This window comes from Thermothielavioides terrestris, chromosome 1 (assembly GCF_000226115.1).
Source record: "Thermothielavioides terrestris NRRL 8126 chromosome 1, complete sequence".
In the NCBI taxonomy this organism is placed as follows: domain Eukaryota; kingdom Fungi; phylum Ascomycota; class Sordariomycetes; order Sordariales; family Chaetomiaceae; genus Thermothielavioides; species Thermothielavioides terrestris.
The window spans coordinates 1,570,329-1,596,220 of NC_016457.1; the positions used below are offsets into that span (position 1 = coordinate 1,570,329).

Here is a 25,892-nt window from a genome sequence, read left to right on the forward strand (position 1 = left end):
GATTGCGCGCGACCAGCGAGCGCAGGCGCGGCGCAGGCGCAGGCGTAACTCACGAGTTCGATTTGCCGGAGCCATTGGGGCCGATGATGGAGGTGAAATAGGAGTCGCCAAACAGCAGGGTGTGGTGGCCCTTGTAGGACTTGAAGTCTAGTGGCGCAGGTAAGCATCCACACCACTGGCGCGGGTTCACCGCGGCGGGCGGCACGCACTGAAGAGCTCGAGGCGGATGAGCTTCCCCATGGCTGTCGCGGGTTGCTCCGGGGCGTGGAGCACGCTACCACCAGGACCGTCCTCTGCTTTTGTCGCGTCAAGATGTCGAGGGGTCGAAGCGGGATAACGCGCTAATGGTCGAATCTGAGCCGTTCATACAGTGCTGGGCATCGGAACGCGCGTAGAATCCAAGTGGTGAGTGGTGTCGGCCAGTGCTGCCTCATCGGTCGCGCCAGGTCCCGCCTCGCAATTCACGTTATCGCGCGACGGACTTGAATTTCCAGCGCGACGAGACAGCGGTCGGTCGGTGGTGGGGGCGGGGGTGCACGGACCAACCTAAACAGCTTTTGCTCAAGGAAGTCGCAGGTCCACCAGTGTAATCTGTACCGTATGTACCGTACCAACCAAGGTAGGTGCCCGCTTTACCAACTTTTATTGCAAAGTCCTGAGTGAAGCTGTGATGCCACAGACCCTCGCAGTGGCATAATCATTATGATAATGCCCGTCCCGCGCGCTGTCACATTTCTAAGGATTTCCTCTTGGGAAGCTGTTAATCCGAAGTCTGATACCCGCGCTGGGTCTGGTAAATAACGGTACCTAAAGGTAGTCCTGCCGGAAACGGCACTTGGAGTCTGACGGAGCTCAGGTTAATGCTATCTTGATTACCTGGTAGTTACCCGCAGAACCGTACCATGGCACTGCCGTAGTCTGCGCTTTTAATATCAGCAGCGATCTGAGAAGTGGCTATGCTTCAGAACGAACGTATTACTAGGTCAGCTGGATGATTTGGGCGCCTGGTGGTGGGACGGATGTAAGTGAGTCGGAGGTGTCTGCCTGTCACGCCTCTAACGTTACTTGCTGCGGCAGCACGGCCTACTGCGGACTTAACTATCAGTCGGGTGCAGATAAAGCTCCATGGGACCAGGTTGTAGTTGCCTGGTTTCGTCCAGTAAGAGCGCAGCTTTGCGACACGCCAAGTTGCTGAGCCAGTCGCAGAGCTTCTGTGAGACGCTAGTTTGATCGCAGCACCCATGTCAATCCTGAACACCTCCATGGCCTCCTTCGAGGTCAGCTGGGCATCCCCTACTTGGACGTCCACGACCACAACGCTCCAGTCCCGTCGCTCTCGTGGGCTGCAACAAAGCACGGGTTACCACCGCGGCGGGCCGATCCATCTACCTTTAAGTTTCGACAAAACCGCTGAGTCCCTGAGCCTCCCGGCCTTTCGACCTTGAACCTCGTTCTCGCTTGTCACAAGTGACGCTAGGAGCAAACACCAGCTTGAAAGGCAGCTCCCGGAGCTTGACGTCTCCCGACGACACCAACGCAATAGCTCCCGAGTTTCTTCCTGATAACGCATGCGAACAAGCTAAGACCTGGGGGTAGTTGCTCGGTAGCTGTCGGAGAGGGGCATTTGTGCGAACTGTGGTCGGCGGCGCGTACTGCGCTCGACTCGATCGCCACATTCGAAAATATCGTGCTGTGTAAGTCTCGTCGCTTCCCTCATGTTGCGCGCCGTTTGCCATCCATGACGTCGCATACCCACAAGCTCATCCCCGTCTCTTGTCTCTCCGAGGTTGACTGACGCTTTGACGCTTTAGCTCCATCGGCATCGCGCTGGCCAGTTCTATCTCGCCCAACCGGTCCGTTGCAAGTCGCGATGGCGGCACCGGAGAGCAGCAGCAACCCAATACCAATCCCAAACGCCGAAGGCATAAACAGCAACAACAACAACAACAAGTGGGAGGGAGCATCAACGGACAGCGAGACAGTCATGACGCCAGATATGAGCGGCACACCCCCTGATGACGGTTCGCTGCACGAGCAGGCCGTCGAGACGCCCACGCTGGGGCCCACGGTGCCCAAGAGCCCCCGGCTCTCGCGAAACCCGTCCTTCTCCGGAAGCAGTTCGTACCAAGAGGACTGGGACCCGTTCCCGCCATTGGACCGGCTTACGGTGCTCGACATCCTTGATAATTTCACGCTGTCACACCAGCTCGAGAAGCTGCAGAAGGGTATTTCGGCGCAGACCGAGAAGGTGCGCAAGTCACGCCAGGCCTTCGGCAACCGGAGCCGCATGGCACGCGAGCGCATGGTGGACGAGTGGCGGCGTCGCGTGCCCTCGGCAGAGGAGCAGCTGGAGCGCTATCGCAAGCGGATGCGAGCGAGCGTCGAGAAGCTCGGCGCGCGGTGGAACGACACCAAGGCCATCTCGCTGCGCGAGAAGATCTCCTTCATCTTCGGCGTCATGAACATCTTCGTCAGCGGCTACCTGATCGGCGGCTATGCCGAGTGGTTCCACCTCTGGTACACCGGCCAGGTGCTGTATTTCATGCCCATCCGCTTCTACACCTACCACAAGCGCGGCTACCACTACTTCCTTGCCGACCTCTGCTACTTCGTTAATTTCCTGCTCATACTCAGCATCTGGGCCTTCCCCTCCTCCAAGCGCCTCTTCACCGCCGTCTACTGCCTCGCCTACGGCAACAATGCCGTCGCCATCATCATGTGGCGCAACTCCCTGGTCTTCCACTCGTTCGACAAGGTCACCTCACTCTTTATCCACATTATGCCGTGCGCAACCCTGCACTGCATCGTCCATCTGGTCGACCCGGCCCTCCAGGCCAAACGCTTCCCGGCCATCTGGACCATCAAGAACTCGCCGCCGGGCTCCGCCACCGCCTACGCCAACGTCCTCTCGATGCTAGCCTGGTCGACCATCCCGTACGCCTTCTGGCAGCTGTGCTACTACTTCTTCATATCCGTGCGCCGCCGCGAGAAGATCGCCGCCGGCCGCCCCACCTCCTTCACCTGGCTGCGCAGGTCCTACAGCAAGATCTGGATCGGCAAGATCGTGCTGGCCCTGCCCGAGCCCCTGCAGGAGCCCGCCTTCATGCTGATCCAGTACATCTACGCCGTGCTGACCATGCTGCCCTGCCCGCTGTGGTTCTTCAGCCGCTGGGCCTCGGCCGCCTTCCTCCTGCTCGTCTTCGCCTGGTCCGTCTACAACGGCAGCACCTACTACATCGACGTCTTCGGCAACCGCTTCCAGAAGGAACTCGAGGCCATGAAGGCCGAGGTTGCCAAGTGGCAGAACAGCTCGGACGGCCCGGCCGCCGGCGTGCAAAGCCCGCCGCTCGCGCCGCGTGAGGATGGCACCGCCGCCGCCCTTGCCGCTGCTGCTACACCTGCTGCGCCTGGCGCGATGGCGACGACCGCCTCTCCCGCCGCCGCCGCCGCCCGCAGTAGTCTTGCCGACGCCATCTCGGGCAAGGCGCTGGATGACCGCGGCACGAGCGGCTTCGCCGCCGTCGATAACATCCCGCTGCTGAACGACGAGCGGCCGGCGGCCGTGATCGCGACCGGGGCGGATATGGACGTCGGGGCGAGGGATGTGGCGAGGGAGCGGAAGACCGGGAGCGGCAGCGGGAGTGCGGGGCAGTCTTTGTCATGATGATGATGACGGTTGTTTTCCCTCCCTGTTAATGATGACCCTGAACATACCTTGGATAGTCGACCTGTCTTTTCCGCAGCTGGCTTCTGCCTTGTGCTGGATTGTGGGGATTCACTCAATCGGACCTGATTTCGGCGGCGCTGGATAATAGAAGGTGTTTGATGGGGGTGGGTTGCATCAATCTGCCCATTCACTCCGGATTGGTACTGTACGCCCCTTTGAAGGGGGGCTGCAGGGAAGAGGCGCGAGACGGACCGGAACGGATTCAATCATTTATGATGATACCCTAGCTTAGCAACTATTCAGTTCTTTTTTTTCCTCCCTCCCCATCATCGTCTTTGATAGCGGGGATTCTCATTTCTCGCTTGGGTCACTCGCGTTCTGCATGGGTTGATCCACGGGGTCTCTGCTGCATCGGACTGAGACCATCTTATCAAGCTGGGTTGCTCCTGAACGAGCAACTACCATGAGGAGCAGGCACAGAGAGAGCGTAGCTGTGTGTAAGGCAAGGCTTTCATGCCGCATCTCACAAGCCAAGTAACTCACAGGTTAATATCCAGCCACACAGCCAACAGCCACCAACCACAGCACGCATTACTGGAGGTGAAGTCAAAACAAGGTGTGTACAGCTTACACCGAGAGCGGTTCGGCATTATCATATCCGGGATCCAAGACAGATCTCAACCACCCAGCTAGCTACCCATCGTCCTCATAACCCGGAGACGCCCTGAACAAGCGCCGATGCCCCAGCCCAAGCGGGTAGCTAGGTAAGTCCGTCCCATGATCAAGCGGCGCGGGGCAAATCAGTCCGATCACCGCTTCCAGTGCCCAGTCCCCACCCGAGCGCAAGTATAAATATTACCCAGGGCAACCACAGCGCTCATGAAGCTCCCAACGCCAGAGACACCGCATCATCCAAATACCATGCAGGGGGAAAAAAAGCAAGGCAAGGTTCCCCACAGTCCGATCGCCCATTTGTCCCGGTCCCAGAGTACCCAAGTGCAAGACATGTCATGAATTTCCCCAGTCATTCACCATAATATATCATGGGATCATCCGCGCTGTTGCCCTTGTTACACCCAACGCCTGCTCCCCATGTGCCATGCACTCTCGGTGAAAATCCCGGAGGTAATATCAATCCGCAACCCCCCATCCCAAATCCATGCCCATTTGCTCCGCCCAATGAACCACCAAAAAAGAAAAAAAAATGAAGTCAAGATAAAGCATTAAAAATGCAACGCTGAAACCGCGAGGCAACCGCCACAATCCGCGGCGAAGTGGCCGCCCCATCTCTAGCGGATGACGGGAAGGTCTATGCTCCCGCCCAGCAGCCTGACGGGCTGCTTCGGTTTGAAGACCTCCCAGAAGCGCAGGGTCTCGTCGCCCGCGCCGGTGACGACCTGGGTCCCGTCGGGGCTCATGGCCAGGTAGAGCACGCGGTAGGTGTGGCCGGTCAAGCTGGCGACGCGCGACATGGAGGGGTACTTCCAGATGACTAGGTTGTTTTGTATGTACCCGTGCGTCGAGACGAGTTCGTTTGAGTTTTTGGACCACATGAGGTTGCAGACTTGGCTACCCGTGTCGACGTCGTTGCGGACGTTGCCGCGGACCGTGTCGTGGAAAATGATACGGCGGTCGGCGGTGCCGCCGCCCGAAGCCAACAGGCCACGCTGATGAGGAGACCAGGCAAGGGCCTTAACGGCGGCAATGTGCTCGGTGAAGGTCCAGAGCGGCTTGTGGTCCTGGAGCTTGTCCCAGACCAGGACCGTGTTGTCGTTTGATCCGCTGGCCAGCTGGCCGTCCTGGCAGTTCCATTTCAGGCCGCAAACTTCCTGTTTGTGCCCGATTAATTGCTTCACCCACTGATCCGGAGCCCGGACGTCGCGGTGCAGGATGGTTCGATCCCGCGAGCCGGTGGACAGGATGTGGGCATTCCACGCCAGCGAGCCAACGCGCGCAGTGTGGCCTGTCATCGTCCGCATCCTCTTGAATTTTTGAGCGTCCCATATCTGCACCAGGCCCTTCTTAGTGCCGATGGCAATATGGGTTCCCTTTTGAATCCAGGAGACGCTGGTGACCTTATCATCCTCGAGCGTGCACAACTTGGCGACCTTCCCGTTTTGCGCGTTGTACATGAAGACGCCCGAACCGAGACCGACGGCTAGAACATCCGAGCTGCCCCAATCCATCAAGTTAAGATAGAAATCTTCGGCAAGATTCGGCGCATCTAGGACCTTGAACGGTACTTTGCTAACTGTCCTGTGCTGGCGCCGCGGGGCGAGCAGCATCTGCTGACTGTTGTAGGTTATCGGCGTCGTGCTGTACGTGTCCAAGCGCGGATCCGGCAGCAAGCTGTGTGCTCTCTGAGGCGTCTTCCTGGGCGTCGAGAGGCCGACGAGGTGTTGGTGGCGCGGGGAAACGTACGAAAACAGGTTCTTCTGGGGAGTTGAGGGGGTCAAGGACGTCGGAAGCGCCGGATCTGGGCCTCTGGGAGGCGTGCGCATCCGCTCGTGTTCCGGCGTCCATCTCGGCGAGGTCTGCGGTACGGTGTCCTCAAAAAGCTCAGTGCGCAGCAGCTCCCTGAAGGTCTGATCGGCCTCCTCGCCTGCAGCTGGTGTCAGCACAGCGGGAGATGGCCACTCGGCGAAACCACTTACTCTTTTGCGAGCGATATCCCCTCGGTGGGCTTCTCGGTCGACCCCTCTCTGGGGCTGGTCGCGGCGGTGGCGGGATCAACTGGTATCCAGACTGCAAATCGCGGCCAGACCGCGCGGGAATGAATCTGCAGATCAAGGTCAACACGATCCGCCACCGAGGAAAGAGTGTCGGGCGTACCTGTCGGCATCTATCCTCTGCCGCTTCCTGCGCGGGCTTCCATAGAGACGCTCTCTCTGTTTGTCGAGCGCGTCCAACCCGTCAGACGCCCTCCCGGGTCCTTCGGTGCCGCTGTGGGCCGCTGACGAGCGCGCCTGCCGGGAGGCCGAAGAGGCTCTGGACGAGGAAGGGCCGTGGTGCAGGAATTGTTCAGAGGAAGCTCTCATGGCGGTGGTAGAAGGCGCAGACAGAGCATTGAATCCGGCTATTGGTCGATCCGGTGTGGCGGTCGAGGGAAGCGGTTTGCTAAAGCGGGCGCCAGCATCGTCTGACGCCGCACCGGGCATGCCGGCGCCGTGGAGGGACATATTAAATGTTATCGTAACAATCGGCAAAGTCCCAGGGAGAATGCAAGGTATATAGGCCTATGCAGTGCAGGACACGCCAAAGTGAGCGCGGTCCTTTGCGGGTGCGCTTTGTTGCCAAAAATCGGGCCAGAATCAGGTCGGAAGGGATGGTCAGGGGTGTCGGTGATAGTGCGCACGCAGATAATCGAGGTAAGCAGGCAGAAGTCGATGCGCAGCGTCACGCAAATCGATAAGAGGGGTCGCGAAAGCCGGTGGGATCCTCGTTGCGATGGCTCTGTAAGCTCAGCGGGGCAACAGGGTCGTCGGGCAAGAGGCGCTGAATTGTTCGGACTTGTTTAGGAGCGTGCCGAAGCGGTCAGGGAGTCATTGCAATCGCGCAGGTTCGGGACTGTCGAGCTCGTTGTCGTGGACTTCGCCTGTTTGGCGCGCTGTCGACGGCGACGGCAGTGATGTGCGGCGGGCGGTAGCAAGGTGCAGGGTGGAGAAGTGTGGTTGAACGGAGAAATGAGGTTGGAAGGAGCATCGAGGGTACCTGCCTCCCCCTGCCTCTGCCCTGCGAGCCGAGTGGGCCCTGAATGCTATTGCGTTCTTTGCGTGCCAATTGTCTGACGGTATTGATCCCTGTAATGGTATTGTGCATTCCCTCCCTTACCCGCCAGCGCAAAAGTCAGGTAGGTATCTAGTGTATTTTACCTCGCCGCCCCGTTCGTTACATGAATTGTTCCCAAATTTCACAATACCAACACCAGTCGCGAAACCCTCAATCACGATCAAGCGCTCATTCGATGGCCAGGGATGCATGGGCCATGAAAACACATTGCAACCAAAACGGTGTGCGGCCCGCGGCTGCGGTGTGAGGTGCCCCATCCAGCCGCAACTGCGACTGAAGAAGCAATGATTGAACGCGACAAAGACATCCTCGAGTCGTCGTTCCGCTCTTCTTGCTGCTTGAAAACTCATTCTCCAAGATTGTTAAGTTTTAGTCAATTCTCAAATGTGCATGAACACTGGTTACGAAGGAGATCTGACTGCCCAGTCACCAATAATGAGTTCCTTTCTCGATAGTTACGCCAACTTCTCCGGTAAACTCGAAAGGTATGTGTGGGCCGCCCAACCTTAAATCCAAAACAGATATTCATTCATCTCGAATTCTTAGCCGCTGACTGGAAACCACTCTTGGATCTTCCAAACACTACGCTGCTCCTCCTCCTGGAGCGATGGTTTCGAGATGTTTTTTTATTGCAGTCAACATGTTCGCTGCCCTGCATCTATGGCCGAATCAGGCGGGCACGCGTCGCAGCATCCAGAATGCACACTGCTCTTGGATTCGCCAGCAGGCGGCTTTTGTTGTTGTTTTGTTTCTGCCCAGCTGCACCACACCGTCGCGATGCGGGGACCGTTAACTGGCTGAGGACCCCTGCTCAACATCGTGGGTCGTGGCCACCTGCAGGCCGCGACCAATGACGGGCGCGTCTGTGGAAGCCCCCACGCGTCAAGTTCGTGTTTCCCTGCGCCTGGAACTGCGAATCCCTTGTCTAACACCCCGCACCCTTGGTGCACATGGATTTCCTCCACATGCAGCGCAATCGAGGGGGACCACAGAGGACGTCTCCATCCCTGTACGACGCATTTTATGTAGTCTATTTCACCGTCCAGAACTTAAGAGGTATTCACCTCGCCTGAAGTCTCGCCACACACCCTACTGTAACGCGCCGCCATTTTCTGATGGGTTTTGCTGATGGGATAAATCCACCTAACTTTTTCCTGGATGGCCATCGGCATGTACTCTTGACATGCCTCCTGCAGCACTGAGATGCGTCCCGCTGCCAACCCAACTTATCACCCCTTCTCCAGCGTTCTCCGTTTAAGGTACACAGCAGTTCAAGCGGCAAAGCTGATCTATGACTGCTCATCAACTACTTATCCCGATAGGGTCATATGCCGGGCGGTTCTTTGAGGACAATCTCCCCTAGTTCCGCCCCCGACGATGAGTCCGCCCGCGGCACCGCGACTGTGGAGGCATAACTAGGCCCTCAGACAGAATACCTTAAGGAGACATATGACGGCATTTTCTTTTTGCCTACCGTGCTCACTTCCTTGCAGACTCTGGGGGTATCATGACAGCCTGACCCGGGCACCATTTTGCCATCTTTCTCCAGGGCGATCCTTAGACCCGCACGTTTCCCCCCCAACAATACTCCTGACAACACCTAGGAAACTCCATACCAATGCAGTAGAATGTCCCAAGGCCATTGTTTCAGACCCGAACCAGCCCGGAAGCAGCAGAACCGCATCGGCTCATCAATCATACTGAAACAGTGTGCTCAGACTCTCGCCGTGATGCACCCTCCTGATGGCCTCGGCGAACGTCGCGCTGATATCCAACACCTCGAGCTTCGCGCACGCCGCCTGGTGCGCCTCCTGCGGGACCGTGTTCGTCACGACCACCTTGTCGAGCGCGGAAGCGTTGATGCGCGCAATGGCGTCGCCGCTCATCACGCCGTGCGTCAGCAGCGCAATCACCTGCACCGCGCCTTCCCGCTTGAGCAACTTCGCCGCGCGTGTGATGGTGTTGGCCGTATCGACCAGGTCGTCGATGAGGATGCACACGCGTGAGGCGACGTCGCCGACTAGCATCATGGTTGCTTTGGGGGTTTCCGAGATCTTCGGCGGACGGCGTTCTGCGACGGGGTGATTGTCCTGATTAGCTTCGGTACGATGGTTAGCAGGAGGGAGAAGAGCAAATAAGCAATACCTTTGTGGATGAGGGCAAAAGCCAGCCCAAGGCTGTCGGCTATCGCCGTGGCACGCTTGGCGCCACCCGCATCCGGACTGACGATGACCGCGTCGCGGTAGTTGGGGATGTGGTGCTGGATGTAGCGTTTCAGCAGCGGCCGGGCGTAGAGGTTGTCGACTGAGAGAGCTAGTCAGCGTTTGCCCCATCCCCAGCGAGCGTCATAAGACATCAATAACCCACCCGGAATGTCGAAGAAGCCCTGATAAGAACTCTCGTGAAGGTCGCAGGTCAGGATGCGGTCCGCCCCAGCGCAGGTCAGCAAGTCCGCCATGAGCGACCCAGCCTGCGCCATGAACTGCTTGTGCCCCGATTTCGCCTGCAGCGCCATCATCAGCGACGGGTTCTCGTAGTCGTGCGTGGTGTAGTTGCCAGTCTGCTTGTCCTGCGGCGGCAGTGTAGGCGAGCCCCATCCGCTGCTGCTCGCTTTCCTCCATGTCACATCCCCCTCCTTCTCCAGCGAAGCGCCTCTCATCATCTCCACGACATCCAACTCGGGACTCCTCAGCCCAACCGTCTGGGGGATATTCGGACCCGGGGTCACAGGGACGCTCTCAAACGTGTACTCGACCGGCTTCGCTTTTCCGCCGCCCCCATCACCTCCGCCATCGGCCTCACCCTTTCCAATCCCGCGCGACAGCCCAACCAACGGGGCCCCAGCCTTGGAAAACGGCAGATCCGGCTGCCGCGAGTACGGAAACAGGGGCAACACCGCGGTTACTCTCTTCGCGCTGCCCGTCTTGCACGCCGAGATCATGATGCACAGTTCGACGAAGTAGTCGTTGACCGTATGCCGCGCTGCCTTCTCTCGCTCTCTCTCCGCCTCTTTCACCCCTGCAACCTCACCATCCCCATCGACTTCACCTCTCCCGCTCCCACCGCCCTCAGCACCACCAGCATCAGCATCGCCGTCGACGCCCGCGGGCCCGACCCCAAAGGACTGCACGATATACACATCCTTGCCGCGCACCGAGTCTCGGATCTCGCAGCGCGTCTCGCCGCAGGAAAACTTGGACAGCACGCAGCTCGCCGGCGACACGCCGAGCATGGCGGCGACGTCGGCCACGAAGCGCGGGTGCGACGTGCCCGCGAGGAGGACGATGTTGCGGACCATGGCTGCCGGCCTTTTCGTTCCCTCTCGCGAAGTTTCGTGGCTGTTCTCTGTTGCGACCTCTTAGGTGGGTCTGCTCTCGCTCTCGGAGGAAGTCTGGATGTGGTGTTGGCGGGAAAATTGTAAGTTGAAGTTGATCCAGTGAGTGTTGAGTGCTAAGTGTTTGTTTTCTGTAGTGCTTGTTGGTCGATCAATCGGTTGGCACCACGATAGCAACAGGGCGGTCAACAGCAGGAAAGTCGGAAGCACAGCTCGACGTAAGGAACGTCTCTTGATGGTTACGAGCAGCAGGAAAGGACCGTGGAGAAGAAAACGCCGTTTGCACTGGAACCAGGCTTGCTATCCTCCTCCAACTTGCAAAAAGGAAAGTGGTTGGTCGAGAACAAGAGAATCCGGGAAGGAACGAAGAGCAAGAAGAAGGCGGGAAAGATTGAAAAAAAGCAAGTCAGCCTTTCAACCCCTCCAAAAAAGGGATTGGGCGCTGAGACAGCTTGTGACTTGAGCCAGCGGGAAGGTGGCACTGCGTTCGTTCCGATGCGCTTGTGGCGGTCGTACAAATGCCAAACTAAGATAGTCCAGTTCAAACCGTACCAAACCAAACCAGCAGGCGGAACTTATATCAGACTCAAATCCGATCCCATCAATCAGGCCGGATTGGTGCTGGACGACACAATTAAGACAGTCTGACGCAGCCAGGTTGAATTCCGCATAACTTACACGGAAAGAGCGACCGTTCGAGCATATCTGAACCAAAAAGGCAGGACAGCACGAGAAGAAAATGCCTTGCTCTTGTTTCAAACATCCGAGTGGCTTAACTTACTGGTTTACCTGCCTGTTACACCACCGAAGAAACAAACGGGAACTGCCGCCGTCGTTGGATACGCTCCATCTCGGTGCCAAAAAAGGAAGGGAGGGATCCCGGTCACATTCACAATCATAGTGTTGTCAATGAGGCGTCAAATACAGTTAACCTAAGTGGGGCGCGGGGGGAACTGGGGACTCAGAGGTTTACAATGGCCCGCGGGGGGTTGAATTCGGTGTTTGCCCTCCCTCTAATAATCCGTACTCTGCACGGATTCCAGCGGCTTTCCATGGTGAACTCTATAGTGTACAGTACAAACACGCATACTGCGTGCTACTGCATCGGAGGTGGCGATTGAGTCCTCGTAATACAGAGATAACGTTGTGTGAGGGACATCCCGTAAGGTTGTGTATTCTTCCCCTACTTGAACCCCTGATCGGCATAGCTGCCAGGTATTGCCAGCGCCACTAATCCGTACTGAGCAGGAAACCTACAGGTAAGGGGTCAGTGCTTGCAGCTCGGATTACGTCATGTTCGATCTCTGGCAAAGGTCGGGTGTTTGCGTCACAAACACTTTCCTGTTTGACAACATTCTTGCTCTCATGTACATGGCTGATGGCTAAAGAGGTCCCGCCAAGACTAATTTCGGCCAATTGTCGGCTTTGTTTTTACAACGTTTTTACGTAGCCACGATCGCCAAGGCGTTTACACTATCGCTAAGGGTTAGTTCGCCGGGGGTACGGGGGGCGGCGCCAGCCCCCCGCTAGTTAGGGTCCGGGTTATCGTTAGGGTACGGGTTATAGTTAGGGTACGGGTTAACTTCGTTTTCTTTTTTTTCGATTTGGTTGAGGTTTCGTAAAGTTGTTGTTGCGAGTCTTTGCGACATTTCGTTGTTGGTGATGCTCTAAGTTATGGCAGCCCTACGTACCCTTGGCGATTTGTAATTTCTTGTAAGCGGCAACCTCCGAAATTAGTCTTGGCGGGACCTCTTTAGCCATAACCCTCACATGTCTCACCAGCTCCGAGATAGCTCTCAAGCAACTGATATCCCAGTGTAAACACGTCTATTACTCGGGTGACCTTGTTTCTGCGATACAGACCAGGGCCCGTTCCCACCGCCTTTTTTTCTATAAAAGCAGCAAAACCGAACGAAACGAAGTGGACCCCAAAACGGCCACTGAAAGATTATCCCCTTCCCCCCCCCCACCCAATCAATCCCCAAAGGGACGGCTGCCAGATAGCACAGTCCAGGCTCTTCAAGGCAGGCCCAGCAGAGCCTTCGCGCCCGGCTCGCTGCACACGTAGATGACCTCATGGTCGTTGGTGAACCCGTTGAACGTGGTGGCAGAGCACTTCGTGTAGGCGCCCATGTCCTCGAAGTAGAGCCAGTCGCCCACGTCCAGCAGCACGGAGAAGCGGATGCTCTCGGTGATGCGGTCGATGCCGTCGCACGTCGGGCCCCAGATGCTGTACTCGATGCCGTCGACCGAGTCCGTGGCCTCGGCGGCCGGCGTGTTGTAGAGCGTCCGGGCGCCAGAGCGCAGCACCTTGGCCACAGGGTGCTGGTGGTCGAACATGATGCTGCTGAAGTTGCCGTAGAGGCCGTCGTTGACGTACACCATGTAACTGGCAGCAGACACATCCTCGATGGTGCGGCGAGCGATGATGTTGCAGGCCAGCGTGAAGGCCGACGACGCGAAGTAGCGGCCGGGTTCTGCGATGAGGTTGATGCCAGAGCGCGCCGGGAAGTACTCGTCCAGGGCGGCGCCCAGCACGCCAGCCATTTCTTCGAAGCTGGCGTCGCTGCAGAAGCCACCGCCAACGTCGAGCGTCTTGAGGCAGAATCCGTGAGAGGCAGCCTGCTGGAAGACGACATGCGCATCCTGGACCGCCTTTAGGAACGCGCCGGGGTCGGACGCACCGGAGCCGACGTGGAAGCTGACGCCCACAACGTTGAGCCCCAATTCGCGCGCCAGAGCCAGGAGGCTGTCGGTCGAGTCGAGCGAAGCGCCAAACTTCAGGCTGAGACGGCACAGCGAGGAGGAATCGTCGGTCAAGATGCGCAAGAAGAGCTCTGCCCCCGGGAAAAGGCGCGCAATCTTGCGGAGCTCGTCGGCGTTGTCGAACGTCATCTGGCGCACGCCCTGGCTGGCGACATAGCGCACATACGAGTTGGTCTTGCAGGGCTGCGCATAGATGATGCGCGACGGGTCGACGCCCAGGCCTAGAACCTGCTCGATCTCGGCCTTCGAGGCGCAGTCAAAGCCGGTGCCTAGGGCGGCCAGCAGCTCCAGCAACTTGGGGTCCGGGTTGCACTTGACGGCTGAGGACTAGTTGTTAGTGCTCGCCTCACGGGTGATAAGGGATATACGACTGAGTCTTACCATAGAACGGCTTGACGCGCGGCAGATTCCGCTTCCAGCGGAGGTGCTGCCGATAGACCTCACCGAGGTCGGCGACGAAGAAGGTATCTTCCTCTCCGGGTTCGCAAGACTCCGAGTCGATGTTCTCAACGCGCTCACGCAGGGCCTCGCCGATCAGCTGCTTGGCCGAGTCAATCTTGCCCCCATCATGGTGGTCATGATGGCCATGGTGGTTGTGTTCGAAGAAGCCATTGTTGCAACTCTTCAAAAAGACATGATTATTCGTGAACTCCGTATAATCAAGAGATGCGAATCGATCCGAGACAACCGTTGGCATAACCATATCCCGCGATTTGGCGAGGAGCGGTATACTATCAAGCGGAGGCAAGCGGGCTGAGCAGGAGGGGCGAGAAGAGTCGGATGCGCGCGAGATGGGAGACTGTCGAGAGGCAAGCGCGAGAGATTTATGGCGCGGGTGCTCGAGCGGGTTCTAGGGAGGTCGAAGGCGGAAGCAGACTGGTCCCTGGGCGGTCTGACGAGACTTCGTCGACTCTTCCTCGGTGAGAGGAAGAACCGCACAACTCGTCCTATGCGGCAGCTGGTGGGGGGAGTCGAACTCGGGGTGTTGGTGCAGAGAGAAGTCGAGCAAGGAAAAGTCGAGTTCCTTAGGCGACCTCAGCAGGTGGGGGGAGCGAGTTGATGATATGGAAGGTTTTTCGGAGGCTGAAATCTTGGTCTGAGACAAGGGTGACGGCCGAGAAAGCCGTAGTAGAAGCGGGTGCCTTTGAGAAGACCAAAGGCAGTCTGGCGAGAGAGGGCCTTGGGAGGACAGCGACGTTAGCATGGTAGACTACTTCGCGACCCTGTTGCCGATCCTGCGGTTCCGATTTCCATCCCATTTCGCCGAGAGGCGGGGGATCCTCGCGGATGACGCTGCGCGACTCGACAGCGCCACTGCGCGCTGCGGCAATTCTGGCGAGCTGGGTCATACCTCGAGTGGCGTTGCACTGCACGCGCGCTTTTGCGACGGAGGAAAATGCTGATCGCTGTCCTACTTACGGGATTAACGCTGAGCGGGAAGCAGATGCAATGGCCGTACGACCCGAATTTCCGATGGCGCGTCGGCAAGATGGGAACGTGAGAAAGGTGATGGCCGGGAAGGAGAGCCGTCAAGGGAGTGGAGAGGTGCAAAGTTTCGAAGCTGGGTGGGAGCTTCTCGGCTCTTGGTGTACTTTTATTAATCGAGTGGCTCGCAGTGGGCATATGGGGGCAGATTGCGCAGATGCTTCGAAACCCTAAAGCTCCCAAGCCAAAATCTGAAAACTTGCCCGGATACAACCACGCCCCCTGCAACCATTTTACTAAGGTACCCTACCCCCCAAACATCTCTTGGCTCCTACTCCTCCCAACAATAAATACCGTACCTAGATCTTAGATGCAGTTGCCCACCTCCGTGGGATTGCCTTGCCCCTGCCTTGCGTGCAATTACCTTGCATTGCACGTGGCTGTCCTGCTCAATTGCCCTGCCTTACGCGCGATTGCCCTCTACTCGTCGGGCGCGGCTACTGGGCGGCCAGTCGGGGAGACGTTTTTGGAGCCCCGATGAGTACTTCTGGTTTTACTGTAACGAAGAGCTCAGGCTAAACACCAATTTTGGAAGGTGGGTTGGTAGACTAGCGGCTAAGGTGGATGTAAATAAAAACTTTCGAAGCACGAGAAGCTGAGAGTTTTCGAAGAGTCTCCGCCGTTTGCCCCCGTAGGGCAGTGCAATCAATGTGGGGATGACGAGAGGGTTCTGCAATTCTTTTCCTTGATTGATTTCCCTCTCCAGCGCACACAAAAACTCCACAGCCAGCCTGTGAGCGGGGAACGAATACTTGGTGCGGCGCATGAGCATCTTGCAGTCTAGCCCATCGGAGATACCACTGCAAAGCCGAGCGCGGAACATATGTTACAGTCCAACTGCTTTGAGTCATCGCGGCCGGATAAGGACCCGAGCTCGAAAATGTGGCAGTCAACGAGAGTTACCTGGTGCTTGATTTTCATTGGCCTTCCCACCGCGGCACAAGCTCAAAGAGTCTTCCAAACAAGATGCAGCCATGCGGGACCGCGTCCCGAGACATGCAGGGTCTTGGCTCGAGGCGGCTGAACTCATCGTAGAGCAGCCGCTGGTGAAACCCCGGGGATCAACGACGACAACGATCCGACCGGGCTCGCTGATGATGAGGAGGCCGCCGATTCTTCCCCTCACGGGTTGGTCAAAGACTTGCCCAGTACGGAATACGAAATGCCTCATGTGCATCTACCAGGTAGGTAGTACACAGGATCTAAGGTAGCTGCTGGTGGTCTGCTTGTTTCAAGCCGCAACTTGCGGTCAGCGGCTGTTCATGGCCGAAAAGCGGCATGTGGATGAGTGACTCCATCCAATGCTTCCCCACCAAACGCAGCAATCGCTTAACATCTCGATTTCACCCGGCCTAGTCCAGCCGCTGCGAGCTGCCACCACCAAGGAACAGGGTGAAAAGGCGACCAGATGACGACTCAGCGGGATGGCGCTCATCAGTGATAAAATCGCGCACCACGCGGCATCGCATTGCACCATCGACGGAGATGGAGATCGCCAACTTGCCGGTCGTCAGGGGATGGAGGGCTTAATGCACATGCTCAGCTGCGTGCCGCGGCTCGTTGCCCTGACTCGAGTGAAAGCCTAAGTATAATCAACTAACCAGCAACACAAATCGCTCACGCGATCTTCGCACGCAAATGCCCCAACAGAAGGGGGCGGCGCATGTTGCTCCGCAACTCGCTCCTAGGACCTAAGTAGTCGCCACCGGATTGCCGAGGCAGGTCTTGATGGTGCTCGTGTAGGCAACAACCTGCATGATGTAAACTTGGCAACCAGGGAGGCGAGATAGTCTCGAAATCAAATGGATTGTCTGAGTGTCGCATGTACTCTGTTCTCTAGTCCGCAAGTCCAAAGCTGTGGAAGGCGGCTCTGAAAAACGAGGCCAGACACCGGTCGGGCCGGTGTCCGGTGTCTTTAATCTCGCGCCGTGCAGTGGTCTCAAGGCTATTGTGTGAAGCAGTGAGACGTATCGTATCCAGACGCTTCGATGGAAAGGCAAAGGTCGAGAGGTGCATTGCGTGGCTGATGGCAGTCATCAGTCATCAGGGGGTTAAACGGTCCCGGATGGTGGCAGTGCTGCAGAGTATGATCAGGTGGCGTGGCCTGTGTGTTAGAGATGGGTATCATCGGTATGCGTGTTGTTGTACATGTTCAGTTACAAAAAAAGTACATGACGGCTCGCCGTTCGAGTGCTTGGTTGACACTCATATGCTGCCGTTACGGCGTTCCGTTGATGTCCATGTTGGTGACTTCCCATGACTCGTCGACGAAGTCCCGCTTCTCGCCCAAAAAGACGAGCCGTTCGGCGCCTCTGCTAAGCGCATCGACGATGTACCTCTGCGCGACCTCTCGAACTTGGTCCTTGGTGACGTCGAGGAGTTGTTCTCGACGCTTTTGCTTCATCTCCTCGGTGATGCCGTAGACAAAGTTGCTCATGCCCTCTTCGTTGACTGCTCGAGGGGCGTCAATAGCCTGGAACACGGAGATCTTGGCGTCTTCAAGATCGCGGTCCGACCACTTCTTGTCAACAGCCCACCGGCCGGCGTCCCGCATGATCTTTATGGTGTTAAGCGGGTTCGGGTCGCGGTATGAATAGAAGCCGAAGATGCCGTCGATAGCGCGAGAATATGCTCCGCTGCCGTATGCCCCGCCTTTCTCGCGAATCTCGTGATGCAAGTGCTTGTGAGTCAGCAGAGAGGCGAGAATCTGGAGAGGGGCTCCGTCAGGTGACGTGTAGGACACCGTCGGCAGGGCAAGCGCGCCGTAATACACCTGATACGGCAGGGGGTAAAACGACTTGATGTTTCTTGCAAACTGCTCAGTCCGTCGGGGAGGGAACTTTGCATCGCCGGGGCGGAGCGAGCCCAAAAAGCCGGAAAGCGCGCTGGTGTTGCTGGCGACACTCTCGCGATCGCAAGTGATGGCGGCTCGCATGGTGCCCGCAAGCGCGATCTGCTGAATCGTCTTCAGCTTCGCGATGACGTCTTCGAGCTGGTCTGATTCCGGCCGGTTTGCCAGGCTTGTCACCAGCTTTACTTGCGACAAACCGCTGACTTGCTCTCTGAGGAAGGCGTCCCAGGTCAGACCCGCTTCCGCGGCCCTTCGAGCATAGGCATGCCCGGACGAGGCGATGTCGTTGACGACGCCATCGGCGGCCGCTTGCAGAAGCTGCCGGATCTGCTGGGCAGCCGCCGGGCTGTCAAAGTTGGTTTCGACAATCAGTTTGCGCAGCAGGTCAAACATGGCCGGTACGTTGCGGTCGAGAGCCATGCCAGAGATGACGAGACCCTCGCTGGCTTGCGTGTAGTCCGTCGGGCGCGACGCCGAGTGGTAGCCAACGGACACGCCGCCGGTTTTCAGCTTGATGAGATCCTCAAGTTGCTCCATGGTCATGTCTTTCGTGCCGAGGCGCATGATCGAGTCCGCAAACAGGGGAATGAGAGAGCGAAGTTCATCGGGCAGGTTCTCTAGCGTGTTGATGGCCCGGAAGTAGGTCAGACCGTTTGTGGGCGCCTCCCGCAACTGGAGCTTGACCTCGCCCACAGTCTCGGTCCGCAAAACCACAGGCTCCTTTTGGCGCGGGATGTCTTGAACATGGACGCTGGGCAGGCAGCTGAGGTCTTCGGTGTTGGATTTGGCCTGCTCGGCCAACAATGCCAGCTCCCGTGCTTCGAGAGCGGCCTGCGCCTGCTCCTCACTCCCCGCGATCTCGATGGCCTTGGAGATCTTGCTTTTCAGGCGGGCTTCTTCCTCCTTCGCCAACTCCTGCACAAAATCGGGAGACGGCGCCATCGTGAAGGTCAAAGTGTTGTCATTAAGCAAGTACTTATCCATCAGACCTTCGAGGTAGCCTCCTTTCGCGTACTCTCTCTCGAAGGCAGCAAGCGTGTCATTCCAGGCGAGCGAATCGAACGGATCAACACCCGTGAACCACTTGGGCTTCAGCCGGTGCAGTAGCGACATGCCAAAATTGGCCGTTTTGTGCTTAAGACTGAGCTCGAGCTGGTGGAGATAGCCGTCGATTTTTGAGCGCTCAAAACCTTTCTCGCGCACGCTGCGGAGGATTTCTTGCACAGTGGGCTTGAGCTTGGGCACGTCCGCCTCTTGAACGCCGGTCAAGCCGATCGAAAATATCCCAACCTTGGCGGAGCTGTCATAGCCGGAATTGGGACTCCAGTCGGTGCCGAGACCGGTCTCGATGAGACCCTTGTACAGGGGCGAGCCGTAGCCGTCCGTCAACAACGCGGAGATTAGCGCCAAGGAAAAGGATTCGACGACATTCGAAGTATCCCCGAGCACCCACGACACAGAGGTCTTGAATTGTTTATTCAAGTCCACCAACGGATCCACGGGGCCGACTAGGCGGACCTCCCTCGGGCCGCTACTGAGATCGATGGGGCGATGGATGGTCGGATCGCCTTTGATCTTCTCAAAAGCGCTAAGTTGCGCATCGATCTCACGCAAGTGATCTGCTAGTGGCATGTCACCGTACGTGAACAATTTGGCATTGCTCGGGTGGTAGTGCTGTGCGTGGAAATTTTTGAGCTGCTCATAAGTGAGGTCGGTGATCTTCTGGGGATCGCCGCCGGAGTTGTTGATGTCCGGAAAGATGTGGTCCTGGAACCTGACATAGAATAGATAGCCGGCATCGGACATTTGACCTTTCATTTCGTTGTACACGACGCCCTTGAAGACGAGCTTCCGGTCTTCGGGCTTGACCTCGGCTCCGGTGGCGAGCGCCTGGGGGTTCTCGGGCCCAATGCGCCACCCCTCCTGTGTGAAGTCGGATTCCTTCAACAAGGGATGGAGAGTCGCGTCGAGGTAGACGGACATGAGGTTCTTGAAATCCTGGGCGTTGGTGGTGGCGAAGGGATAGAAGGTGTGGTCCGACGCGGTGAACGCGTTCATGAAATTAGACAGGGTCCGCGGCAGCATCTTGAAGAACGGATCGCGGATAGGATACCTGTGAAAGTCAGCAGGACTGTAGCTGTAGCATGGGATGTTGCAAACAGAAGGCAAGGAACGGAAGCGCCAACTTCTCGCTGCCGCAGAGCGTGGTGTGCTCCAGGATGTGCGGGACGCCAGTGTCGTCCGGCGGGTTCGTCTTGAAGCCAATCGAGAAGACATTGTTGCTGTCATCGCGAGCGATGTGCAGGTGCTCGGCCCCGGTCTTGTCGTGCCGCAGATGCAGTGCCGTCAACTCGAGCTCGGGAACATGCTTCGCCCGGAGCAGCGTGAAGCCGTGCAGCTGCTCGCCGGGCTTCGGGTACTGCGCGAGGTTGGTCGCAGCTTTCGCAGCGCGCCGGGCCGTGCTGCGGAGCATTGTGTTGACACGCCGAGAAGGCTTGTCACGGTCCCAGGCAGACGGGCAGGCAGGCCGACTCGATGGGGCTCAAGCTGGCTACCTGTGGTGACATGAGACCTGCAGAGGTCTGAGTCGAAAATCTTCGATGCAAGTGGAACTTGAACCGCTGGCCGAATTTTGGCCCGGCTTAATCGGGAAGTGGAACCGGCTGCGCCTGCTATGACGGTACCTCTCCTACGTGGTATTCCCAGCTGCGAGCGCTAGTACTTTTGTATTAGGAATATCTGCCAAGACCCTTTTTCAGCGACCGACCCCAACCGGGACACGACCACTGAGTCGCCGCCGGCTAGTTAACGTCCCCGAAGCCTTGCTGGAGTGAAGTGTAGTGTGCATCCAGCGAATTGGGTGCTCCACAGCGGAGTTTTCGCAGCGGTCCCAGCAGGTCCTGGCGGAACGAGGCTAATCCAATGCAATTGCGACGACGGGACATAAGCAATCTCTGCAGCTGCTCGCCTGCTCAACCACCAGCATTCTGTGCCACGGCTGATATTCCGTATTCTGTACTCTACACGCGACCACCGTACTCTCGGGACCCCTGCTCGGCCGCTGACGGGCACACGCAGTGCACGCTCTGCGGATCTGGCTCGCGGCCTCACCCACAGACTCCGGACTCTGAATTTCCACGAGCCAATCGATCCTGCAGGTAGACGTGCATCTCGTCCGCGAGGTGCATCTGGCTTCGACTTCGGCCAAGCGACCCGCAGAGCGCCGGCCTGCCCGCCTGCAGCGAGCAGACGCCGCCCGCAGCGACTGGAGCGACGAGCACGGGGTTCGCTTGTCTTATTCGTGTGCACACGACATCCCCACTGACCACGACCCCCGACTACAACCACGGACAAGGCGAAAGAGCGGAAGCGGTCTGTGGACTTCTTCGTCCTCTAATGTCAACGCCCAACCCCGCGATGGCTTCAGCGACTGCGGCACCCCGACCCGCGACGCCCGTGGCAAATGGAGTCCAAAATCCACCCGTGTCCGACGGAGCCCCTGGGGGCGGGCACTCCGCCGCGGCACCACCCGGCACTGCTCCCGGAAAGAAGGGGAAGCAGAAGAAGGCGCCGGAGCCGACCGAAGCGTCCAAGCTGATCGCGCAACGGATCTCGCAGCTGGAACTCGATGCTGCGGGCGAGAAGGATCAGGAGGCTGAAATAGGTGGGTTGCATGCACGTCTCTAAGTTCGCGCGGGCCGACGAAGCAGTGGACCACTCGCGATGTTTGGGGGTAGGCGGAGAGAGAACTCAGTACACTAGGACTACGGCATCGCCAGAACTGTAGCGGCAGAAGAAAGGGGGGGAAGGGGGGAGGGGCGCAGCACGGACGCTTGACCGCTGACATGGGCTGCAGAGCGCGAGGTTAGGAAGGCGAACCGGGAGCTGCACAGCCAGACGTCCAAGATGAGCGACATCCAAAAGATCGAGCACCTAACAAAGCGCTGTTCCGACCTCTTGTCCGAGATGAAACGGCACGAGCGGGAAAGTATCAAGCACAAGAAGCGCGGCGACCAGTTACAGAAGGACAAAGACAACAGCAGGAACGAGCTCAACAAAACCGTGTCCTTGAAGGAGAAGTTGGAAAAGCTCTGCCGGGAGCTCCAGAAGGAGAACAACAAGTTGAAGGTTGGCGCTCCCTCTCGCCTCGGGGTTTGGCGCCGGCGAAGCGCGGTGTGTGCTGACGGGACGGCTTGTGTAGAACGAGAACAAGACGCTGTCCGACACGCAGGTTAGAAGCCAGAACACCTGGGACGAGAGGTACTCGGGCCTTCTCAGGCGGATGGACGAATACCAGGAAGAAAAGGACAATCCGCGCAAGCAGGTGGTCGACATGGAGGTCGAGGAGTTGTACGTCCCACCGAATCCTGACCGCCCCTCATTCCTCACACTGCTCACCGCTGCTAGGTTCTGCCAACGCTTCAAGTCATTCATCGACCAGTACGAGCTGCGGGAGCTGCATTTCCACTCGCAGATGCGCACCAAAGAACTCGAGGTGCAGTACCACATGGCCAGGTACGAGCGTGAGAAGAAGAACTACGAGGCGGAGCTGGCGCGGTCGAGGCAGCTCAACGCGCAGGTGCAGACCTTCACCAAGACGGAGGCGGAACTGCGACACCAGCTCAACGTCTACGTGGACAAGTTCAAACAGGTCTGTGGCGTTGCCACGCTTCGGTCGAGCGCGCAGGCTGACGCGGGGGCTGCACAGGTGGAGGACACGCTCAATAATAGTAACGACCTGTTCACGACGTTCCGGAAGGAGATGGAGGACATGTCCAAGAAGACGAAGCGGCTGGAGCGCGAGAACGAGATCCTCAAGCGCAAGCACGACCAGGTGAACGGCAACATCATCAAGATGGCGGAAGAGCGCAACAAGAACCTGAGCGAGATCGACGAGCTGCGCAAGAAGCTGGAGAAGCTAAACGGCATCATCAAGCAGATGCAGCAGCAGGGCCGGGGCATCCCGCAGGGGCTGACGGGCACGGTCGACCACGAGTACGCCGAGGGCGAGCTGGACGGCGACGAGAGCGAGTACGAGGACGACGAGTACGACGAAGGCGAGGACGAGGAGGAGGTCAGCGACGAGGGCGACGAGTACGACGACGAGACCGAGGACGAGCTCCACCAGCAGCAACAGCAACAGCCGCAGATGTACGGCCCCGAGCGCCCGCCTCCCGCGCCGGCCGCCGCAGCGGCAACAGCAACAACGAACGGTCACCGCTAGATTCGGTGGAGGGAGCCGGGGCTTCTACAACTGGGCCGTTGTCACCTGGGTGGAGCATTACTCGACACGCACGCAACGCTCACTCTCAGGCGCTCGCGATCCTCGCCGCCCGAGCTAGGCCGTTGATGCTCTCACGTGAGCGGCCGTGATGGACCCTTAGAATCATCAGCAGGCATCCTTGTTAGTCCACAGCGTGATGCAGTATGCTTGTCACCAAAAGCGCTCGTCTCGGATAGACCCCTAGTCACCCTGCTGTGTAAAAGCATATCCGTAGTTATTGCTGTGCTCTCCAGAGTCAACGGCCGTCAGATAAAGCTGCATTTCGCACTTCTCCTTGGGTCAGGGGCGCTCCAGAGAGCCCCTGGCGGGCAGCCTATGAGTGGGCTGGTTCTGATGATTCGGTGTCCGGCTTCTGATGACCTCCGCTGGCTGAGAGGACATCCCGTGGTCTCGTGTGTGTGCAATTAACGGGACCAGGCATGGCGGCCCGTTCCTAGATTGTGTCAGGACGGAGTGAATTCTCCGTCGGTAGTGTACCTAGTGTAACTGAGAGTGGGGCCAAGCTCGTGCAGGAGCAGGAGGAACTGCCCCTCCAAAGTTATGCATCAATCCGTCATTATCCATTCATCCCGCAGCCCTGCTACAAGGCTGATTGATAGCTTCCCAACCGTGCCCTGCCAACCACGTCCATAATCCCAGTGTAATGCTTGGAATGTGGCCGCTCTGAACAAACTCGCTCGACATATACAATCGCCAATGTCTCGCGACCAATATCCATCCTTAGAGTGGCTTGCTTCCCCCGACGCAAAATAACTGCTTGATTACCCGTGGCGGTGTTCCGATGCTGGCGCCACGAACATCAGATCCATCCGCCGTCGACTTCGATCCGACCGCCAACGGACCCATTGATTAGACGGCCACCCACACGCGCTGCCTCTATCCGATTAATGCTCTCGAATCCACGCTGCAGAACTCGCGTGCCCGCTGCATCCACACCGCTGTCGATCCCTTTATTCAATCGCCTCACCCGCCTTCCGTACCTCCCTGTCTCACCTGCCGCCGTCCTCCCTCCCCCAATCACCCACCACCAGCACCACCCAGCCGCGGCCCCTGCGACCCCTCCGCAGCACACAAAACGACTTGAACCAAACAAATAACACACAGCGTAAAAAGAAGAGAGGGAAAAACAAGGGAAAAAGAAAAAATGGCCTTCATCCAAGACCCCCGCCTCCGCCAGCGGTGGAACCAGCTGTCGCACACGACCGAGGCCGTGACGTCGGACGCGGCCGCGGGCATCTGGTCGTTCGGCCACCGGTACGTGGGGCCGTGCGTGGGCGCGGTGGCGGGCGCCGTCGACGCCTGCGTGAGCGTGTGCGTGGGCGGCCGGGACGAGCGCGCGCGCCGCGCCCGCGAGCGCGACCGCGGCGCCCGCCGCGTCGAGCACAGCTTCGACTTCTACGACGACTGGGAGGCCGACCTCGACGCCGAGTTCCCCGGCTTCGTCGGCGGTGCGGACGAGGACGGGCTGCATGCCGGCGGTGCCGGTGGTGGGGGGAGTGGCAGCGGCGGGTTGTGGGGAGGGTGGATGGGGCGCGGGGAGAATTGGGATCGGCTGCTTGCTGGGACGGGGTCGGGGCATAGAGGGTCCCGTGGGGTGGGAGGGAGCGGTGCGGGTGGCGGCGATGTGGTCGACCAGCCGAGGCGGAGGAGGGGGATGAGTTACGGGACGAGAGGCGCGGTCAGGAGGAAGGTGTCTAGCGAGGAGGACCCGAACGTCATTCCGCGGACGGCGCCGCTGGGCTTTCTGGGGAGGTTGCCCTTCAAGATCGTGGGATCATTGAGGTACAAGCCGTCGGCCGCCAATTTGAGGGAGCATCCAGGTAGTGGGGGAACGGCACAGGGGTATCAAGGGTCGGCGGGACAGGAGGAGCGTGAGCCATTACTGGGGAGCAGCGAAGAGGAGGACGCCGCACGACGCCAGAAGGGGTCGCCGCGGCAAAGAGCCAGGTCGAGGAGCGACACCACCACATCGGGGGACACGTCGAGCTCATACAGGTCACGAGGGGATCTGTTCCCGAGCGATGGCGAAGGCGACGAGGACGCGGTCCCGCTGGACGACGAGTTCACAGTGGCTTTGGAGCGCGTCGACGACCAGGGCAGCACCAGAACGCACAACAGCAAGGGGAAACGGCCTGCAGACAGAGACAGGAACCTATCTAGGACGCATTCGCGGACGACATTGTCGTCGGGAAACACGCCGAATGATTCCCGGGGCAGCAGCAACCCCGTTTCCCCTTCCCGGACCATGGAGGAGGCAATGGGGTTCCCTTCGCTGGAAGACCTCCAGCGGGAAGAGGAGCAAGCCGAAAGGGAAGAGCACGAGGAACTCGAACGCAGGCGGCAGGCTGCCGCGCAACTGGCCGTGCAGCGGGGGCTGAGCAAGGACCCGTCAGGCCGCGCTTCGGAGGCAACCGGCGGGATAGAGGGAAAGGACGGCTCGCTGGATCGAGAAGCTCCACTCCGACCTCCTGAGGGGCAAGTCCCCGGCGCAAGCCCTGGTGCAACCGGTGACGCCGAGTCGGGGGAGGTGGAGGTGGAGGAGCCAAAGCCGCGGTCTGCAATATCTCCGGAGCCGGCGCTCTCGCCGACGCTCAAAGCGAATGGCGAGTCGCGGGTCCAAAGCACGTTTGTGCCGGCGCGGCTGCCGCATTTTGACTGATTCTCAGGGCGCGAAACACGTACATGGGTACCCGCGGACGGAGACGGGGTCATAATT

The 25,892-nt window shown here is 58.6% G+C and overlaps 7 protein-coding genes across 7 annotated transcripts; 3 read left to right on the top strand and 4 right to left on the bottom strand.

Moving 5' to 3' along the window:
- Positions 1 to 1,599: 1,599 nt before the first annotated feature.
- THITE_2106899 (uncharacterized protein) lies at positions 1,600 to 3,829 on the top strand. Its single transcript, XM_003648863.1, has 2 exons — positions 1,600 to 1,694; positions 1,812 to 3,829. The coding sequence occupies exon 2, from the start codon at positions 1,985 to 1,987 to the stop codon at positions 3,662 to 3,664; it is 1,680 nt and encodes a 559-aa protein (XP_003648911.1). The 5' UTR covers positions 1,600 to 1,694; positions 1,812 to 1,984; the 3' UTR covers positions 3,665 to 3,829.
- A 1,086-nt stretch (positions 3,830 to 4,915) lies between these two features.
- Positions 4,916 to 7,013, bottom strand: THITE_2106900 (uncharacterized protein). The gene is made up of 3 exons (XM_003648864.1): positions 6,500 to 7,013; positions 6,322 to 6,446; positions 4,916 to 6,269 (listed from the first exon to the last, which is right to left on the bottom strand). Exons 1-3 carry the CDS (start codon positions 6,844 to 6,846, stop codon positions 4,957 to 4,959), a joined length of 1,785 nt encoding a protein of 594 aa, XP_003648912.1. The 5' UTR covers positions 6,847 to 7,013; the 3' UTR covers positions 4,916 to 4,956.
- Positions 7,014 to 9,472: 2,459 nt separating this feature from the next.
- On the bottom strand, positions 9,473 to 10,979 carry THITE_2106902 (uncharacterized protein). The gene is made up of 2 exons (XM_003648865.1): positions 9,824 to 10,979; positions 9,473 to 9,760 (listed from the first exon to the last, which is right to left on the bottom strand). Exons 1-2 carry the CDS (start codon positions 10,752 to 10,754, stop codon positions 9,483 to 9,485), a joined length of 1,209 nt encoding a protein of 402 aa, XP_003648913.1. The 5' UTR covers positions 10,755 to 10,979; the 3' UTR covers positions 9,473 to 9,482.
- A 1,631-nt stretch (positions 10,980 to 12,610) lies between these two features.
- Positions 12,611 to 14,580, bottom strand: THITE_2106904 (uncharacterized protein). Its single transcript, XM_003648866.1, has 2 exons — positions 13,938 to 14,580; positions 12,611 to 13,876 (listed from the first exon to the last, which is right to left on the bottom strand). The coding sequence occupies exons 1-2, from the start codon at positions 14,257 to 14,259 to the stop codon at positions 12,810 to 12,812; spliced, it is 1,389 nt and encodes a 462-aa protein (XP_003648914.1). The 5' UTR covers positions 14,260 to 14,580; the 3' UTR covers positions 12,611 to 12,809.
- Positions 14,581 to 17,062: 2,482 nt separating this feature from the next.
- On the bottom strand, positions 17,063 to 20,540 carry THITE_2106907 (uncharacterized protein). Its single transcript, XM_003648867.1, has 2 exons — positions 20,079 to 20,540; positions 17,063 to 20,005 (listed from the first exon to the last, which is right to left on the bottom strand). Exons 1-2 carry the CDS (start codon positions 20,363 to 20,365, stop codon positions 17,260 to 17,262), a joined length of 3,033 nt encoding a protein of 1,010 aa, XP_003648915.1. The 5' UTR covers positions 20,366 to 20,540; the 3' UTR covers positions 17,063 to 17,259.
- A 714-nt stretch (positions 20,541 to 21,254) lies between these two features.
- THITE_2106911 (uncharacterized protein) lies at positions 21,255 to 23,752 on the top strand. The gene is made up of 6 exons (XM_003648868.1): positions 21,255 to 21,309; positions 21,474 to 21,563; positions 21,745 to 22,020; positions 22,094 to 22,242; positions 22,300 to 22,543; positions 22,601 to 23,752. Exons 3-6 carry the CDS (start codon positions 21,799 to 21,801, stop codon positions 23,114 to 23,116), a joined length of 1,131 nt encoding a protein of 376 aa, XP_003648916.1. The 5' UTR covers positions 21,255 to 21,309; positions 21,474 to 21,563; positions 21,745 to 21,798; the 3' UTR covers positions 23,117 to 23,752.
- Positions 23,753 to 24,642: 890 nt separating this feature from the next.
- THITE_2106916 (uncharacterized protein) lies at positions 24,643 to 25,860 on the top strand. Its single transcript, XM_003648869.1, has one exon. The coding sequence runs from the start codon at positions 24,831 to 24,833 to the stop codon at positions 25,833 to 25,835; it is 1,005 nt and encodes a 334-aa protein (XP_003648917.1). The 5' UTR covers positions 24,643 to 24,830; the 3' UTR covers positions 25,836 to 25,860.
- Positions 25,861 to 25,892: the final 32 nt, after the last annotated feature.